The 21,015-nt window shown below is 34.5% G+C and overlaps 1 protein-coding gene across 1 annotated transcript in view; it reads right to left on the reverse strand.

Annotated features, from left to right (window-relative positions):
- Nucleotides 1-21,015, reverse strand: part of LOC148948377 (protein 4.1-like) — a gene marked incomplete at its 5' end in the record, with an annotated part of 340,764 nt that overhangs the window by 118,433 nt on the left and 201,316 nt on the right. Inside the window, one exon of the mRNA XM_089094909.1 lies at nt 5,922-6,145. Coding sequence (XP_088951035.1) covers nt 5,922-6,145 — 224 coding nt within the window. The remainder of the gene's footprint in view (nt 1-5,921; nt 6,146-21,015) is intronic.

The following is a 21,015-nucleotide window of genomic DNA, read 5'->3' on the forward strand; positions in this document are numbered from 1 at the left end:
CTCTATGGATGACATGATCACCCCATAGCCCCAGGTGAAAGGGAGGTAAGTTAAGCAATTTGCCCATTTTTACATAGAGTATTTGTTATTGGAAATATGCAGACACGTTTATTAGGAGTTTTCTGGAGGGATCTCCGACGGGGAAAATTTTCCGAGGAGAGAAAAGTTTCAGGGATCAATTTTCCAGGAGAAAGTTTACACGGGGGAAGGGATGTAAGTTAAACAGTTTGCCCATTGTTTACATACAGTATTTGTTATTAGGAACCTTACGAAAGATTTTCGGGGGTATATTTTTAAGGGAGGGATTGTTCACGGGGAGGAAATTTTACGGGGAAAATTTTCTATGGATGGGGGATTTCCCGATATGATTTACAAAACGATCAAAAATCAAATAAAAAGTAAGAATAAGTTTTTCTTTCACCTGAAAGTAAGGAGCAACATCAAAACTTAAAACAGATAAAAGTTATTCTGTATATGAGGGGGACTGCCTTTAACTCAATTCTCACTCTTTATGCTAGAATCGTTAAGCTCTTTGTGAACGCTTCTTATTCCAATTTCTCAGGGTCTTCTTTTTCAGCAGTCTTTTTTTTTAAGTGTGACAAAACGTCAAAATTTAGCGTAAAAAGCGGGGTCGAGGAAGAGGCAGTCCACCTCGTATATGGAATCATTTCTGTCTGTTTTAAGTTTTAATGTTACTCAATACTTTTTTTGAAAAAAAATATTTAATCATTATCAAAAGACAAATTCTTTTGATGCAAGCATTGTTCAACATTTACTTTTCATATTTTCTGTCTATTTGCAAACAGTGTTCTTAACTTGTAATCAATTAAAATAACTTGTTTTATTAAAACAGAATTTTAAACCAGAATTTTTTTTTTATTAAAACAGAACTCCATTAAACCAAAAATAAACAAAAATAGAATCAAATAATCTAAAAGCGTATGCTTTCTAAAAGCCAGATTATAATTTTTAATTTAGCCTACTAAAAAAAATTAAACGAATTTATTGATAAAAGGTAAACTGTCAGTTTAATATACATATACTGATATTTATTCCTTAAAATCTTAATTAATTTTTGATTTCTTAAAGTTATAAAAATGGAAGCATTTATAAGATTTTTTTCAGTAAAGTAAAAATTATATTCTGGCTTTTAAAAAGCACAGGATTTTTGAAACCTACACATATTAATTTCTACTTGTTTTAAGTTTAACTCTGATACTTATTTCAATTTATTTTTGTTTTTGGTTTTATTTATTTATTAATACTGATCTGTGGTAGTTGCGTTCTTGGTAAATTATTTGATTCTATTTTGTTAATTTTTGGTTTAATGGAGTTCTGTACTTTTTGTTTAAAAACTTATTTTTTGGAAAAAGTTTTTTTTATTTAATTTCTGCTCGTTTTATATTGACATAGTCTTTTTCAGGGAAAAAGACTGAGCCTGTTCTAAAGTTAAACAACCATCCCTTCCATAAAAACCTTAAATTACTCCTGGGCATAACTTACAACCCTTGCCCATAATCTCTGGGGTTTGTTTCAACAAACCCCATCTGTCACGCGATCACTTCGACTCTTAAGAAGAGCACTAGAGCGTCTGATTACCAATCCAATGAGCCCCCTTCGAAGTTTCTATGACTGTACTTTCTATAAAAACCTTATATGCCCCCAAGGCAGAACTTACAAACCTTGCAATGAGGGCTGGGGGGATTTGTTATCCTCAAGGAAATAATTACCAGACCCTTCAAATACGTTTAACAAAATAGCTATCACACAATTTTGATTGGAAGTGTTTGGGGAAATGATGGCCGGGGGGATGGGGGGGGGCATTTGCCCTCTGATAACTTTCGACTAATACATTAGGCACTAGTCCTCTCAATTTCCAATCGAATGAGCCCTTTTTGAAGCTTCTACGACAAAACTTTCAATATTTAGAATTTAGTTTCCATTAGAAAAGGCAAAAAATATTTTGTCAAATTTTTCAAAAGAAATGACTTTCATTTTTAAAATTATGGACTTTAACCCTAAACCTTGTTTTGCAACGTTCTTAATTTAAATTTTAAACTACGTTGACAGTATTTAAAATTTATTTCCCAGTAGAAAAGTTGTAAATATCAAGTTGATGACTGCAACGTGAAAATTACGCCAAAAAACATTTTTGCGCAAATTTTTCAAAAAGAAATTATTTTAATTTTTGAAGTTATGGTCTTTAATCGTAAGATTTGTCTTACAACGTTCTTATTTTATGCTTTCAAAGTACTTAGACAGTATTTAGAATTTAATTTTCACTAGAAAAATATCAATTTTTCTAACTCAAAATTTTTTTAATTTTTGAAATTATGGTTTTTAACCCTCAACTTTGTTTTCCAACGTTCTTATTTTAGCTGCACTTAAAGCTGCAAATAACAAATCGATGACTGAGTCATAAACATTATGCAGAAAACAGTTTTTGCAAAAATTTCCACAACAATGACTTTTATTTACCAAAAATTTAACCCTAAATTTTGTTTTCCAACTTTCTTGTTTCAGACTTCTAAGTTACGTTGACAGCCCTTAGAATTTACGTTCCATTAGTAAAAGTTGCAAATTACAAGTCGATGACTGCGACATCAACGTTATGGCCAAAAACCATTTTTTTGTCAAATTTTTCAACAGCAATGACTTTCATTTTAAAAATTATGGTCTTAACTCTGAACTTTGTTTTCCAATGTTCTTATTCTAGATTTCCAAATTATGTTGACAGCGGTTAAAGCTTAATTTCTAATACAAAAGTTTTAAATAACAAGTCAATCATAAACATTATGTCATAAACGTATTTTAGTCAAATTTAGAATCAATCAAGAATTACTTTTATTGTTCAACTTTATATTTTAACCTTCCACTTCGTAACTTTCTTACTTGAGCTCCTTTAAATCTGGTGTTGGTCGCCAGAATCTTATTGCAGGATTTTTGTGTATTTACACTTAGACATCGGGCCCAGTTTCGACAAAAGTCGGTAAAAATTAACTTTTTCGTTGCAATTGATATTTTCATTAATAGCTAGAACGACAGAAATGTAATTTTTAACTTAATTCGTAGTAACATTTACTAAAAATAATTAAAGAGCATCTAATAGGAAGTAAATTTACATCATTATTATCATTGATCCGTATTACTATCAGATTCAAAAATATTGAAAGTATTAATAGAGGGAAAAAGAGATGGATGCAACTGAAAAAGAGATGGATGCAACTGAAAAAGAGATGGAAGCAACTGAAACTTGTTAAGATGATGGATTTATAAGCTATTAAGCCCTTAGTTACATCACTACCATTCCCAGTGGATGCCAAATTTAAGAGACTTCTGTATTTGTTGTACTCATGGACACTAAGATACAGTTTACAACAAGAATCTTATCCAAACGATGGGCTTTCGGCACGAATAAATAACCTTCATAGCCATAGCCGAATCTCAGCGGACTATTTACTAATGTAATCTACTGTGGACTCTCTGTTAGAACTAAAATGGATGTTTTCAGCTGCCTATTCAGCAGAAATTTCTTGCTGACCATAATGAAATTATGTATCTCAAATTCTACTTGAAACGGGCCTGTGATCGATTCTTTCAGTCACTGGGAAAAAGGTTCGAGGAAAAATAGATTTAAGTTTTGCTTGTTAAAGAAGCAATAGAACAAAAACAAGATGAGTTAAGTTTACTAAGTTTGCCGTCTTTTATGTTTCCGTGGTCCATTTCAAGGACGAATACACTAGATGATAGTTCAGCACCATCCCCCAAAAGAAGACTGAAATTGAGGAAATAAATACATTTTGTTAGATTTAAGGAAAACATGACACTGGCACTCTGGCAAAATTTCTTCATTTTATTAGAGTTTAGCCTTACAGTTTTGATTCCCCAAATTTCAAGGTCTCCTATCCCGTAGGTAACTCAATATGGGTAGTCTTGGTTGGCTTATTGCATTTGTTGTTTATGCGAGGAGTCAAAAATTAAACCGGTAAAAATATATTTATTTGGATTTGTAGCAATGTAAAAATTTTGGAAAATATAAAACTTATTCTTTGCAACGGTAAATGGGGAAGAATTTTGATAGCTGGTTCAACATCTTTTATTGCGTGCCTCAGTTACATGATGAACAACCTATTATACCCTGTGCTTTGCTATTCCCATTGATATATTACCCGGGTCGAATTTATGATTTTGCTTGCTTCATCACTCTCTTCTCTCATTTTAGCTCAAGTTTCTCCAATATCGAAGGTAGTTGCAAGTGAAAGTAGCATAAGTCCATAAGCAACCGAAAATGAGTAATCTTGATTCTATTTGCCCAAAAACATTAAAGCCTATGTTAAAATATTCAAGCCAATTGATGTGGTTTATTTTTCTCCCTGCTTAATAAAGATAATGTCGTGTTCTGGGGGAACCAATTGTATTTTACAGACATATTGTATTAATCAAAATAATTGTTTGTTATATGTTGAATTTCTTTAGTTTTATGCTGCCAAAAATAAAGATTGTTTGGAGCTTCCAAGATTTTTAAGGTGTTGCTAATGTGATGGCCGAGAAAGTCATCTTCCAAGAGACAATTTCCATAAGAATGGCAGTCGAACTCATGATCACCTCTTATACCCTTAAAAATAAACATTTGTTGAACAGAAGGGTGGATTCCTTCATCTAGGTGATTAAGTTAAATTTCATCTGGCTGATCTAAATTTAAGGATTATTTTTAGCTTCTAAGATTATTAAGGTATTGCTAAGGCGATGCACAGGAAAGTCATTTCTCCAAGGGACAATTTTAACAAGACTGAGAGTCACACTCATTCTCACCTCTCCTACCCTGAAAACTAACTGTTTGTTCAACATAAAGGTGGATTTCTTGATCTAGCTGTACTCTAATTTCAAGGTAGAGTTGAGCTAGAGCTCCCCACCAGGCTCAGCAAGAGATGGAATAGAGAAGGATGGAAGCAAAACAAACTCTTGTTGAACAAATTCTATGTAGAAACACAAGTTCACATAGATAGATGACCTTCATCCAGCTCTAATTCTAAAAAAAATTGGGCCCCAAGTCAAACAGTAGATATTCAAAGAAGATGATATAAAGCCAATGGACATATTATAGCCTAGAGAGTAGGCTACATCCATAAAAATATTGAAATGATTCTCTTATTACTTTCCAATCTTACTGGCTCTAGGTATTTGGAAGCGAAATTTACCCAGTTGCTATGCAATGCATCAACGTCTCAAATTCCCTGTAATGTTCTTCTGCCAATTTTTAAACACAAATTTGAACCTTAAATGTAATTTCATTTTGCTACACTACGAAAACGGAAAATGAAATTTCCAAGCACTTCTAAACCAAAGAAATGAATTCTCACAATAATATCAAAGTTGTGACCCCTTCAATGGAGATCATATGTCCAATTTCTAGCTACTGCATCCAGATTCCAGTGCATTTCCTTTTTTCTCCATTTCAGCTGTAATGAAAATTATAACAAAATACATATCAGACAAAGATATCTTACCTATTGCCCTTATCTGGCGACAATGCCTTTTTAGATAAAGGAGGAACTTTTGGAGGAGTTTCTATTCTTCCTTTGTATTCCCTATTTTCACTTTCCTTTGCCCAGAGAGACTTTACCAAAAAGAATACAACAAAAACAAAATATTACCTATTGACCCTTGTCTCACGATCATTGGATCTGTCATAACCCTTTTAGATGAAGGAGGAGCTTTTATTCTACCTCTAAAATAAAAAAAGCAAAGAAAAATAAATCTATAAAAGGAAAATAAATCTTACCTAATGACCCTTATTTTGCGATCATTGGATCTGTCATAGGCCTATTAAATAAAGGAGGCACTTTTATTCTTTCTTTGTGCCCCTTATTTTGTCATCGGTTTGTTGGCAAGGTTAACCAAATGAAGGAAAAAAATCTTACCTATTGACCCTTGTCTCACGATCATTGGATCTGTCATAGCCCTTTTAGATAAAGGAGGAGCTTTTATTCTACCTCTGTATCCTCTATTTTGACTTCGATTTGCCCAGAGGGCTAAATCTTCACTTAACTCTCTTTCCACTCGTCCTGAATATCGAACTCTTGATCCTCGTGAGAAGAAACTTCCTCCAGTGACTACAGTCGGAATTTCAGCTGAAGAGCTTAACCTAAAAACTCAAAATTTTTATTTTTATTTAGTTTAGCATTCGATTTAATTCTCTTAATTGTCTTAATTTGATTTGTTTTTTAATTGTTTAAATTTACAGTTAAGGTACTTTTTATTGTTTTTTATGTAATTAAAAAAAGTTGAAAATTATCTTTAAATTAGCTTGACTCAGTAAGCTTGGAGTTTAGGCCATTTTTTTTACATATCTGTTAATTCCGATGCAAGACTTTGAATACAGTGTCTTTTAATTTTATTTTATATTACTTTATTGCTTGAGTGAGCTTTGGAATTCTTATTTTGAATAACAATACTTAATCCTTCCCAACAAGTTCATCCTTCCTAAGTTATTACTTTTGGCGCAACAATACACTACACTACTGAAACTACCTAAACCTCAAATGAATCAACTCAATCAAATGAAGCTTAAAAATGATACCTATAATTAGCGTTTGTTTTAAATTGACTCGGTATACATTTTGGGACGAACAGGCCACCACCCAATATTTTGACATCTGTGACCGGAAGGTTGTAGCATTTCAATGTTGCTTTTCAATGGAAGGTAATAGCTTCAAAGGTGTAAGCAGCTTTTCAATAATTTTGTATTGATTGACAATCTTAAAATTTTTCTCGATAAAATATTGGCTTTAGGCCAAAATTGCTGTTTTGTGCCACAGAATGGCGGAAGTCACTAATTTGCTGTGGCACGATCTCTTAAGTTGCTTTAAAATGACATCAGAACTATCGAAATCGTTCAAAATTAGCCCTCTTTCAATAGTTACTGCTAGTTTGATATATTCGCCCGTGGAAAGTACAAAGCAATAAATACACATCCTTTACCCCCGGTCTAAAAAACATTGCGAAACGTTGTATTATGTAGATAGGGACTTGAAATACCTGCCTACGGAATTCCCAACAAACTGAATTTGATGGTGCAATCCGATTTGCTGAATTTGATGACGTTATATTATAAGAAAACAACCATATTTTTCTTTTAGAGGAGAGGTGATGGCTGCCACTTGGTCTTTACTTTAGTAGTGTTTTATCGAGACATATTTTTTCTTTGTGGACAGTTCTGGCCACATTATTTAGTGTTAATTTGATGGTGCAATCCGATTTGCTGAATTTGATGGCGTTATTAAAAAAAAAAACAAACATATTTTTCGATTTGAGGAGAGGTGGCGGCTGCCACTTGGTCCTTACTTTAGTAGTGTTTTATCGAGACATATTTTTTCTTTGTTGACAGTTCTGGCCACATTATTTAGCGTTAATTTGATGGTGCAATCCGATTTGCTGAATTTGATGGCGTTTTTTTATAAAAAAAAACATATTTTTCGTTTAGAGGAGAGGTGGTGGCTGCCACTTGGTCCTTACTTTAGTAGTGTTTTATCGAGACATATTTTTTCTTTGTTGACAGATCTGACCACATTATTTAGCGTTAATTTGATGGTGCAATCCGATTTGTTGTATTAGATGACATTATATTATAAGAAAACAACCATATTTTTCGCTTAGAGGAGAGGTGATGGCTGCCACTTGGTCCTTACTTTAGTAGTGTTTTATCGAGACATATTTTTTCTTTGTGGACAGATCTGACCACATTATTTAGCGTTAATTTGATGGTGCAATCCGATTTGCTGTATTCGATGACGTTATATTATAAGAAAACAACCATATTTTTCTTTTAGAGGAGAGGTGATGGCTGCCACTTGGTCCTTACTTTAGTATTGTTTAATCGAGACATGTTTTTTCTTTGTTGACAGATCTGACCACATTATTTACCGTTAATTTGATGGTGCAATCCGATTTGCTGAATTTGATGACGTTATATTATAAGAAACAACCATATTTTTCTTTTAGAGGAGAGGTGATGGCTGCCACTTGGTCTTTACTTTAGTAGTGTTTTATCGAGACATATTTTTTCTTTGTTGACAGTTCTGGCCACATTATTTAGCGTTAATTTGATGGTGCAATCCGATTTGCTGAATTTGATGGCGTTATTAAAAAAAACAACCATATTTTTGATTTGAGGAGAGGTGGTGGCTGCCACTTGGTCCTTACTTTAGTAGTGTTTTATCGAGACATATTTTTTCTTTGTTGACAGTTCTGGCCACATTATTTAGCGTTAATTTGATGGTGCAATCCGATTTGCTGAATTTGATGGCGTTTTTTTATAAAAAAAAAACATATTTTTCGTTTAGAGGAGAGGTGGTGGCTGCCACTTGGTCCTTACTTTAGTAGTGTTTTATCGAGACATGTTTTTTCTTTGTTGACAGATCTGACCATATTATTTAGCGTTAATTTGATGGTGCAATCCGATTTTCTGAATTTGATGACGTTATATTATAAGAAAACAACCATATTTTTCTTTTAGAGGAGAGGTGATGGCTGCCACTTGGTCCTTACTTTAGTAGTGTTTAATCGAGACTTATTTTTTCTTTGCTGACAAATGGATCCTTATGCTCTAATGAAATGGGAGTCATGATGCAAGGAACTCGCTATAAAATTCTAAGTCTGTTCCTAGTAAGTTCTAACTCATCTTTCACACTTCATGTTTTTATCTAATTCTGAATTTTTAATTCAAATTTCTCACTCTGAAAAAGTCTAGTTCAGGATCGCGCGCATCTCCCTCATTCGCTTCAGAAAACTGGCATGGGAACTTCATCAGAATTTTAGGATCACTTTTAAAGGAGACCATAAGCTTCACCCGCCCTTATTCATTCGATGAACTTCTTTTGATTTGGCAACGCAAACATGAAATAAGTATGCAAAAAAGAAGAATCAGTCATCATGCAATACTAAACATTCTCTCAGGAAGCTTCACTATACCGTTGTAACACATCATAATGGTATTCTTTTATGCTAATTAAATAAAAAAAACAAGTTTTTTCAACTGAAAGTAAGGAGCAAAATTAAAATTTATAACGAACAGAAATTATTACGTATATGAGGGGGATCTCCCCTTAGTCAATACCTCGCCCTTTACGCTAAAGTTCGAATTTTGTTAGAATCACAAAGGCCGTTTAATTAGAATACATAGATCTTTTGATAGTACTAAAAAATACTTTAGCGTAAAGGGCGAGGTATTGACTAAGGGGAGATCCCCCTCATATACATAATAGTTTCTGTTCGTTTTAAGTTTTAATTTTGCTCCTTACTTTCAGTTGAATTTTTTTGTTTAGTTAATTTATGATCGTTTTTTAAATAATACTGGGAAACCCGCCGCCCCCTTCATAGAAATGTCCCTTCTCCGATGAAAATATCCTCTATGAAAATATCCTCCCATGTAGCCCCCTCCTCCGACCCCCCACGAGAAAAATCCTTCATGAAAACGTCTGTATACTTCCCAATAACCAATACTATATGTAATAATGGGGAAAGTTTATAACTTGCAGCCCTTCCCCCAGGAACTGTGGGCGATGAAGTCATTTTCACAGACATATTTATTAGATTTTCGACTATTCTGAACAAAATGACTATCTCCAAAATTTGGATCAGGTGACTTCGGCAAAAAATGAGCGTGGGAGGGGGCCTAGTTGCCTTCCAATTTTTTTGGTCACTTAAGCAGGGCACTAGAACTTTTAATTTCCTTTGGAATTAGTCCTACTGCGATATTCTAGGACCCCTGGGTCGATAAGATCACCCCTGGAAAAAACAAGAACAAAAAAAAAAAAAAAACTAATAAACACACATACCTGATCTTTCTTCTGGCAAAAAATACAAAATTCCAAATTTTTGCAGATTGGGGATTGAAACCTCTTCATTATGATTCTCCAATATACTGAATCTAATGGTGTGATTTTCATTAAGGTTTTATAAATTTTAAGGGGGTGTTTATTTTTTTTTCGAAAATAAGACACATTTTTTCATGCTCGTAACTTTTCATTGGTAAGACTAAAATTGATAAAACTTGTATATTTGAAATCAGCATAAAAATCTGATTCTTTTGATGTATCTCCTGGTATCAAAATTCCGTTTTTTACAGTTTCAGTTACTATTGAGCCGGGTCGCCCCTTACTTACAGTTCGTTACCACGAACTGTTTGCTACCAATGGATGAATACGTTCGTTTCCTTCTGGTAGGGACATTACATACTTTTATTATTCCATCTTCCATGTTTTGAAACCATGTAATGAAGCTCTGATAGTCTTTTAGATTCCCTTCATTCAATTCAAGAAAACAGAGTTTTGGGAATTTTGCCAGTTTTCTACAAGTATAAGCTTTGCCCTCCGTTAGAAAATAATTTCAATAAGATCTTGCTGCACTTGTGCGACGAGGGCATCTTGACAAAACCTCACTTGTGATAGCCACATTTGACAGGAAATTTGCAGACAGAACCGTTTGTTAAGAGGCCTTTCCTATGTTCCGTTGCTAAGTGGCCATGGCGACAATTGTGTTGGCGAGGGCGGTGACTAGACCGCCTAGATTTTTTGCCCGTTTTGAATTTTGAAAATACTTATTTTTGGCATTTTTATTATGAAAATGCCTTATTTGGTACTTTTATTGAAAAAATCAATATACAACAAGATTGAACCCTCTTAAATTTCAATATTAAATCCCCTCTTCCTTATCGAAAATTGACAACACTGCTAAGTCAAGCAGTCTTTCAGTGATTATTATTCTCATAGAGGTGTCGTTAAACCACTAGTTTTGTAGGAACAAGAAAGGGTACCGGTGCATTATGCGGGCACCGCTATATACTGTTATTGCAATGTCAATCGGGAAATTCTACAGTCAAACGGGAGAGACAGATACCCGCTTATAATGGTTTATGAACAAAATAACAAGAATTACAAGTTACAATTAAGCGCCCAGAACGCTATAATGTCTTTCACAATCGCTGAAAAATAATCTCTGCCTTCAGACTTCACTTTCGCACGCCACATGTGCTCGGTTAAGTAAGCTGATAGATGTTGGCGGGCAGTACCTCGGTGTCGTTCCTTTTGCCATTTGGCTGAGCCACACATTTGCTCTACCTTTTGGGTGTTTGCGCCCGTTATTGGGTCAATTCCACTTTATGTTAGATCAATTCCACTCATATTTGATCCACTCATATTAGATCAAATCCACCCTAACAACTGTTTTAGTACCGGGTATCTATCTCTCCCGTTTGAATGTAGCATTTCCCGTTTGACATTCCACATACAGTATATATCGGTGCCCGCATAATGCACCAGTACCCAAGAAAGATGCATGGAAATTGTGAAGACCAACATCATATCTTGAAACAGTTTATGATACTCTTAATCAAAACAAGAGAAGGAAGTGTTTAGCGTTTACGTTTTTTGAGTAAATTTGTTGGCCTTCAGAGACTGATTTTTGACAAAAACAGCTTCAACAACACAATTTTCACTAAAAATTATCCTATGAATTTTGTAGCATGCGCTTCAATATTTCAAAATGTATCCACACTCACACACACACAAAAAAAACATATATGCAAAAAAGGGAGCACTTGAATCTTTATATTTAGAAAAAAATCTTCTTTGGTAATTTTCATTGAAAAGTGGCTTTTCGGCGTTTCATTGCAAAAATTGAAAACAGCAAAATTGGCCCTTCTATATTCCGAAGAGTGCATTTTGTGTGCCTCACCCTACCCTTTCGTGACTTGACGGAACTGCTAAGCGGAACAGCCTTTCAGCAAAGATTATTTCCAAAAACACATCGTGAAATAGCTCATTTTGTAGCGACAGAAAAAATGATAATTGTAAAGACCAATGACATATCTTGAAACAGTTGATGGTGCTACTAATCATAATGTAAAAAAGGAACTGTTCAGCGTTTTACTTGTTTGAGTAAGTTTAGGACCTTCGAATGCTTATTTTTTTACAAAGTGAAAGCTTCACTATAAGGAATTTTCATTAGAAAGCCGCTTAACATTTTTATAACGTGCAGCATAATCTTTCAGAATATTTCCAAGTGACGACAGAACCGTAAATATAAAAAGCGAATAATAGTAATACCGAGGACAATAAAAATAACAAACGAATAATGTGAAAGTAATGGCGTGGAAGGCTAAAATACCAATGATAAAAAGCATGAAAAACAATAAAGTTATAAGTATTCGTATAGATTATTAAAGGAAGACGACAAGCTCCTCGCTTGACTAGCCATGGCTAGTACCTCAACTCGCTTATGAAAACTTAGTTTTAATGTGAACTATTCATCAAAAACATTCCAAACTATCCTCTTCTTACGTGAAACATAAAACAAATGTTTTTCATGCGATAATTCTCAAATATATAATAATGAAAGTAGCTACTACTACCACTACTGCTATTACTACTAACAGCTCACTGCAGCTATTCATGCTCATCCTCCATCTAAATCTATCCAAAACCTCCCTCTTTACACCTTCCTAAGAAGTTCTAATTTCCCTTAAATCCTTTCTTAACGACCTCCTCCCACCCAAATCAGGGACGACCATCTTTTTGCTTGGCCCTAAATGTTTGGCTGAGACGGACGATCATTGGGAATCTGTCATCCTTCATCCACAGAACGTGTCCTAGCCATCTCAACGTTTCTTTCATTTTAGCCATAAAAAGTGGGATAGAACAACATTTTTCGTACATCTTACTGTTGGAAATGCGGCCAGTCAGACGGGTATCAAACAGTTCGTGGTACCGAACTGTAAGTAAGGAGCGGCCCGGCTCAATAGTAACCGAAATTCTAATAAACGGGATATTGATAACAATAGATACAATAAAAGAATCAGATTTTAATTCTGATTTCAAATATATAAGTTTCATCAAGTTTAGTCCTACCCATCAAAAGTTACGCGCCTGAGAAAATTTGGCTTATTTTAGAAAAAAGGGGAAAAGACCCCCTAAACACTATAGAACCTTAATGAAAATCACACCATCAGATTCCATGTATCAGAAACCCTACTATAGAAGTTTCAAGCTTCTATCTGCAAAAATGTGGAATTTTGTATTTTTTGCCAGAAGAAAGATCACGGATGTGTGTTTATTTTTTTTTCAGGGGTGATCGTATCGACCCAGTGGTCCTAGAATATCGTGGTAGGGCTCATTCGAACTGAAATTAAAATTTCTAGTGCCCTTTTTAAGTGACAAAAAATGCAGGCAACTAGATATAGCAATTTGGTTCAGCATGGTCGAAGATATGATAACTATGCCTTTCAGGATGACATAATCCCCCAAAATCCCCGGGGGAGGGCTGAAAGTTATGAACTTTACCCAATGTGAACCTGTAGTATTGGTTATTGGGAAGTATACAGATGTTTTCAGGGGGGATTTATTCCAGTAGTGAGGGAGGGGGGTGGGTGGGTCGGGAGTTATGTGGGAGCATCTTTCCATGGAAGAAGTTTTCATGGGGGAAGGGACAATGCTAGGAAGGGTGCCGGGTTTCCCAGCATTATTTAAAAAAAGATTAGATATTAAATAAAAAAACAAGTTTTTCAACTGAAAGTAAGGAGCAACATCAAAACTTAAAACGAACAGAAAATATTACGTATATGAATGGGTTCGCCCCCTAGTCAATACCTAGTTCCTTTAAGCCAAAGATTTTTCAGTACTTTCAAAAGCTATTTATTCTAATTAATGGCCTTTGTGATTAAGGGGTAATTTTTGAAGAATGTAAACAAAATTCAAAATTTAACGTAAAGAGCGTGGTATTGACTAGGGGGCGAACCCCCTAATATACGTATTAAAAATATATGAATATAGAAGTTCGTTAGGTAAGTTAATTCGTAACTAGTAACAGAAATTATTCCGTATATAAAAGGGGCTGTCCCCTCCTCAACGCCTCGCTCTTTACGCTAAAGTTTGACTCTTTCTAACAACTCTATTTTTTTTAAAAAATGAAAAACTTTAGTTTAAAAAGCAAGGCGTGGAGGAGGGGACAGCCCCTTACATATACGGAATAAATTCTGTTTGTTTTAAGTTTTAACGTCGGTCCTTACTTTCAGTTAAAAAAAACTTGTTTTTTTTATTTAATCCAGAAAGTATTGAATGACTCTATTCTTTATTGTATTAAATAAAAAAAAAAAGTTTTTTTCAAACTGAAAGTAAGGAACGACGTTAAAACTTAAAACGAACAGAAATTATTCCGTATATGAAAGGGGCTCCCCCCCCCTCCTCAACGCCTCGCTCTTTACGCTAAAGTTTTTCATTGTTTAAAAAAAAATAGAGTTGTGAGAAAGTCAAACTTTTAATTTCCGTTCGAATGAGCCATCCCACGATATTCTAGAACCACTGGGTCGATACGATCACCCCTGGGGAAAAAACAAAACAAATAAACACGCATCCGTGATCTTTCTTCTGGCAAAAATTACAAAATCCCACATTTTTGTTGATAGGAGCTTGAAACCTTTGCGGTAGGGTTCTCTGATACGCTGAATATGATGGTGTGATCTTCATTAAGGTTCTATAGCTTTTAGGGGGTCTTTCCCCCTCTTTGTTCGAAAATCAGCCAAATTTTCTCAGGCTCGTAACTTTTGATAGATAAGACTAAACTTGATGAAACTTAAATATTTGAAATCAGCATTAAAATCTGATTCTTTTGATGTATCTATTGGTATCAAAGTTCCGTTTTATAGAGTTTCGGTTACTATTGAGTCGGGTCACTTCTTACTTACGGTTTGTTACCACGAACTGTTTGATCAATTGTTAGAGATAATTTAAAACACCTAATTAGAAATCAACCTTTATCTTATATTTTTTCTATCACGAGAAGAGAAAGCTTTCTTCTCTCAATGGCTTTATGAATTCTATGTCTTGCTGCTTTTACAGAGATTAAAAGAAATTCCTGGATGAAAAGTAAGCATAGAAAGCTGACAAAAAAACAAAAACAAACGGGGCAGATAAAAAAGAAATCCAGGAATAGGAAAGATAATGTTGGCTAAATGTAATTTATACAAACTTGGAACTATGAAAGAAACAATGTAGCCTATAGAAGATAAAAAAAAACACTATTTTTTAATTGGGTAGTATTACATGAGCAGGACCTTAGCCCCAAAACCATAACATCTTTCAAGTACTGGAAATTCCAAAACTTCTAAATGAATAAAGAAAATGAGTGATTTTTTTTGCCGGTCAACAAGTCAACAACATTACGGATATGAAAAATAGCAATATAAAGATAGACTTTTCGAATAAATATATAATTATTATTATAGAATTATTATCTAATAATAAAGAATTATTATACTAAATTCTATAAAGTTATTTTTTGCATTTATATCTTTTCCCACGACACAGCTGAAAAAAACAAGTGTCGGTGGCGAGCCAATCAGAATTGTCGCCAAATTTCCTGATTAGCTGAAAAGTCTTGTGAAAATTTGATGCTAGCGAATGATAGATCAAGTCAAAATTTATTTAATCTTATGCTTAGCTTTGATTTATATCCAAGTGTTAATATCCCTACAAGAATTAGTGAAAGCAATGCGACACTAATCGACAACATTTTCATGAATATTGGATTTAGTGATCCGAAGATAATTATCAATGATATTTGCGCCGTCTGACCATTGCGCCGTTATGATGCCTTTAGAAGTATCGAGCCCCCAAAATCAGAGAACAGAGAAAAGAAATGGGATTAAATTAGATATTGCTTCGATTAGGAAGTTTAAATGTAAACTAGCATCATAGGATTGGTCATACCTTAATAACTATGACGATCCTAGTCATCAAATGGGCAAATGGGCATGGTCAGTTAACTTCACTGCTCGGTTCAAGTTGTTCTAAGTAAAAACAGTCGAGAAAAGATGAACCAAATAAGCCGTGGATAACAAAAAGCCTTCTAAAGTGTATAAGTAGAAGGCACGATTTATATCAAGAGAAAATCCTGAGCCCAAATACATTTAATGAAGGGTTCTATAGACGATATAATAATGCTCTGAATAAGCTTCTCAGCAAATCAAAGCGGGATTACAATCAAGCTGCATTTAAGAAAAGCGAAGGTGATTGTGCGAAAACATGGAAAATTATTAAGTTAATAATTGGCGAGAAAGGGAATGTATTACTTGAACGCGATGACCCAAGGAATTAGGCAAATAGTATGGTGGAACGTTTTGTGAATATTGGTGTTGGATCGAGAAGAATGACCGACCGAGATGTAACGGATGGTGAACCTTCAAAGATTACCTTCCCCCAGAGAGTGAAATAACCCTTTGGCAGAGTAAAGTTACAGATTCCGAAGTTGAAAAAGTAATTAAAGAAATGAAATTATCGGCGTCCGGTGCCGATTTCTTGTCACTTAAAGTTATTAAACAAGTGCTGCCGGAATTACTACCAAAGTTTGTTGAGCTAGTTAATAGTTGCTTCAGGGTTGTTGCTTTCCCATCTTGTTTCAAAATAGCTAAGGTAAAACCTATTCACAAAGCAGGTGATAAACAGGGTTATTTCAATTATCGGCCAATTTCCCTTTTGCCGGTCCTTTTTCGAATAATGGAAACGTTGCTGTATTGTAGGATGAATTCTTTTTTTTATGTAAGAATAATTATATTTTAGAAATCAATTTGGACTTCGTAAGGCTTATTCGACGAAACATGCTCTTGATTTTATGATGACAACGGTAAACGATGGATTAGATGGTCATATGAAGGTGGCTATATTATTTTTAGATATACTGAAAGCTTTCGATACCGTCGACCACCAGATTTTGTTAGGGAAGCTTAGGAATTGGGGTGTCTGTGGTCATGTGATTAAGTTATTTGAACCTATCTAGCAGATATGTCAATATTTAGGTAAATTAGAGGTATCGCGTCTAGCCGTTACCCATTCCAGTGCAGTGTTTCCCATGGATCTCCACTCGGTCCACTGTTGTTCGCTGTTTATATTAACGATCTATACAACGCAGTGTCGGGCCTAAAAAATGACCTTAGTTCAGATTTTAGAGGCCCAAAGAAGGTCCTTGTATTGTTCGCAGATAACACAAATCTCACGATAATTGCTGGTACGGAGCAAGAGTTAGTCGGATTGTTAGAAGGTGACCTGCATAATATTGAATGATGGATCACATCGAGCAAACCGGCTATCAATTTTAATAAATCTAACTGGATTATTTATGGGAGATCTAAGAAATACTATCCATGGTTAACAACCGTGAATGCTGGTCCGTCCCTGATATCTCGGAAAAGTGCAGTGAAATACCTGGGAATAGTTCTGGATGACACCCTCTGGTTTGTAGAACATATCCAATGTGTATCTTCTAAAGTGGCCCGTAACGCTGGAATGATGTGTAAATTAAAGCGTTTCTTTCCTGTTAGAATACTGCGTCTTATTTAGTTTTGTTGGTACACCCCTTTTTACTTTACTGTTGTTCAGTGTGGTCGTCCCCACTCATTGTACATCTTAGGCAGTTACGTCTTCTCCAGAATTGGGCTATCAGTATTGTGTCTAATAATGATTCTCGTTCTTCGGTAAGGGATCTGAATAAGAGTTTACATATACTATCAATTTCTGGTCTATTTGAGTGCTTTAAAGCACAGTTAATGCTGGATATTTTGAATAATGTAGCAACTTATTGCCCGCATAATATTTTTTGTTCCGTTTCTGAACGTCATCAATATGGTACTCGTAACACAGGTATGAATCAACTACCAAGGAAACCATCGACTCGGTCTGGCTTCTCGCTCAGACACCAGCTTCCGTTAACATGGGAAAGACTACCAGGTGAGATTCTAGACCAGAAGGTTAGACTAGATTTCCGTAGTTTGCTAAGGGACCATTGTGTTGGCTGTTATAATTTTGATAATTTTTTTTTTTTTTTTTTTTTTTTTTTTTTTTTTTTACCTCAAGTAATGCCAAACAGTGTGAGGATTGGTAATGAATATTAATGTACCCATCGGAGAATTGAGTGAGCAAGAGGTGTCTCGTCTTTTTTTTTTTATTTGTTTTTTTTATTAAAAGATGTGAGGACGTTAAGTTGAAATGAGATAGTGCCTAACACAAAACAATCCTACATTTGAAAAAAGAAAAAACATACACAAACACACATGATGATCATACACTATATCAGAGAACTCTATAATGACCATTAATGATCTGAAAAAAGAAATTAATAGCATGGTGGGCCATATAAGTTTGATAATAATTAAAATACAGATTTGCACTTGTTGTGGTGACCTCACTTGTCATCAAGCGATAAGAGGGCGCCTAGATTGCTTTAAAATAGTAATATTACCCTGATATGGAATTTAGTTTAAGTATGTACCAACTAAGAATACCTTTCCATAATCGCTTATTTTCATAATTTTTACTCCATTTCCGCATAAAAACATGTTAGGACAAAAAACAATTCTAGATACTGTTAAAAAAGCTAAGAACTCTGGTCATGAAAAAATTCAGTCATTTTCAACCACGTGGTTTTTCATATATATATATTTTTTTTATTCTACCATATTATTTGGTGTTAATTGGCTGCGCTTCAAACCTCATGTTTGTTTGATACTGACAAGAAAAGTTGCAATATCCTTTATGGACTCTATTCTATTCGTTTTCTATGGCTTTTCATCAGGGAGCCTCGAAAGTAATTCGCACGTCATAAAAATGTTCCACGTCAAGTTTCACAGCCATTCGTAAAACTTTGGTTATTCATATATTTTATTTTAATCTTACAGCGTTATTTGGCGTTAATTGGCTGAACTACCAATCTCATATCTGCCTTATAATAACATGAAATGTAGATTTATTCGTTTGGTTGACTCCACTCCACTGGCTCCCTATGAATTGTCATCAGGGAGCCTCAAAAGTGATTATCGTATCGCAAAAATTCTGATTTTCCAACCATTCATAACACGGGGCTACAATTTTTTTTAATCTTACCATAATATTTGGCTTTTATTGGCTGTACTAAAAATCTTATCTCTATTTTAAGCTAACAAAAAATGCTGGTTTATTCTTTGAGTGGACATCACTTACTAGTTTCCTACAGCTTGTCCTTAGGGAGCCTTGAAAGTGATACGTGCGTCGTTAAAAAAATTCAATGTCAATTTCATAACCACTCAGACACCGTGGTTATTCCTATCTTCTTATAATCTTACCATTTTATTTAGCGTTAATTGGCTGCACTACGAATCTCATATCTGCATTACACTAACAAGAAATGTTGGTTGATTCGTTTGATGGACTCCACTCCGCTCGTTTCGTATGCCCTGTCAACAGGGAGCCTCAAAAGTGATTCTTGCATCATAAGAAATCCGATTTTGCAACCATTCTTAAATCTGTGGTTTCCCTTGTTTTCAACTTACCATATAATATGGTAAGCACTACAAATCCCGTTTTTGTTTTATACTAAGAAGTAATTTTGGTTTATTGTTTAGGAGGATAGCCCCCCACTATTTTCTTACAGCTTTTCGCTAGGGAGCCTTGAAAGGATTTCTTGTGTCATAAGAAAAAATCAAGATCAATTTTCATATTCAGTCATGACACCGTGGTTATTCCTATCTATTTTAATCTTACCATAATATTTGAAGTTAATTAGCTGCCTTATGAAGTTCGTATCTGCTTTACTCTGACAAGAAATGCTGATTTTTTGTTAGATGGACTCTACCCAGTTCCTCTCATATGTCTTGTCATCTGGAAGCCTCGAAAGTGATTTTTGCAAAAAAACATCTGATTACGTAACCAATCGTAAAACTCTTTTCCTTCTTAATTTATTTTATATTTACCATATTATTTAGTGTTAATTGACTGCAATACAAATCTCAAATCTGATTCATACTACCAAAAGATGTTGGTTTATTCGTTGGGTATACAAAATTCAATGTCAATTATCAAAATCATCCAACAAATATGAATAATAGTATTTTTTTTAATTATCTTACATTATTATTTGGCATCAATTGGCTGCACTACAAATCTTATATCTATTTTATGCTAACAAGAAATGTTGGTTTATTTTTTGAGTTGAATCCAATCTGCTCGTATCCTATGGCTTGCCATCAAAATCCTCGATAGTGTTTTCTGCGTCGCAAGGAAATTGAGCTCAATTTTCACAATCATTCGTAATACATTGCTTGTTCAGATTTTTTTTTCAGATTTTTTTGGCCTTCAGAGGCTACACTACGACATTTTTTCTGTTTTACACTAGCAAGAAATGTTAGTTGATATTTGGGTGGACTCCACCTAGGTCATTTGGTATGGCTTGCCAAGAGAGAGCATCGAAATTGATCCTGGTATAAGATGTCATTATTTTATTCACTTTTTCCAGCCTAGAAAAATTCCAGTCACGCAAAAAAATAATTCAAAAATTTCTTTCCTTAGGGAGGGAATTGGAATGAGCAACACACACACCAAATGGATTAGCTCTTTGGAAATGAGCTTTGAATTTGTCAGCTCATTGGGTTTGTTCCCTGCTTACGAAAAAATCATTCCTCTACATGATAGTGCACATGCAAGATTCATTAAAAATAAAAATAATAATAATAAGGTTTACTGTAAAGAATTCTTTTAGAATACTTACATTTGCGACTTTAAAATTCTGATTTTAGCATTTGAAAAGACAATATTTTGACAATAGTTTTCTTTTGATTCTATTTCGTTCAAACATATAGAAAATCGCTGCATAAATAAAACTTTAAAATTAAAAGTTCTATTTCCCGTTTTAAGTGACCGGAAAGGTTGGTGGGCCACTAGCCCCTCTTCGTTGCCTTTTTTTCCTCAAAAATACATCGAACCAAAATGTCGAAATAACCTTTGATTTCCGCATTGCTTAAACGTCCAACAACTACATTTTTGGGGATGAGATGATCCCAACATCCTCTGGGAAAGGGCTGTAAGCTTTGAAATTTGCCAGTTGTTTACGTATAGTACATGTTATTGGGAAATATATGGATATTTTTGGGGTAACTTCCTGCGGGAGGGTGATCCCCCACAAGGTGATTTATATGTGTGGAGGGTGTCCATGGAGAGG

The sequence above is a fragment of the Artemia sp. Qi Xiang Cuo genome, chromosome 9 (genome assembly GCF_049724085.1).
Source record: "Artemia sp. Qi Xiang Cuo chromosome 9, ASM4972408v1, whole genome shotgun sequence".
Lineage (NCBI taxonomy): Eukaryota > Metazoa > Arthropoda > Branchiopoda > Anostraca > Artemiidae > Artemia > Artemia sp. Qi Xiang Cuo.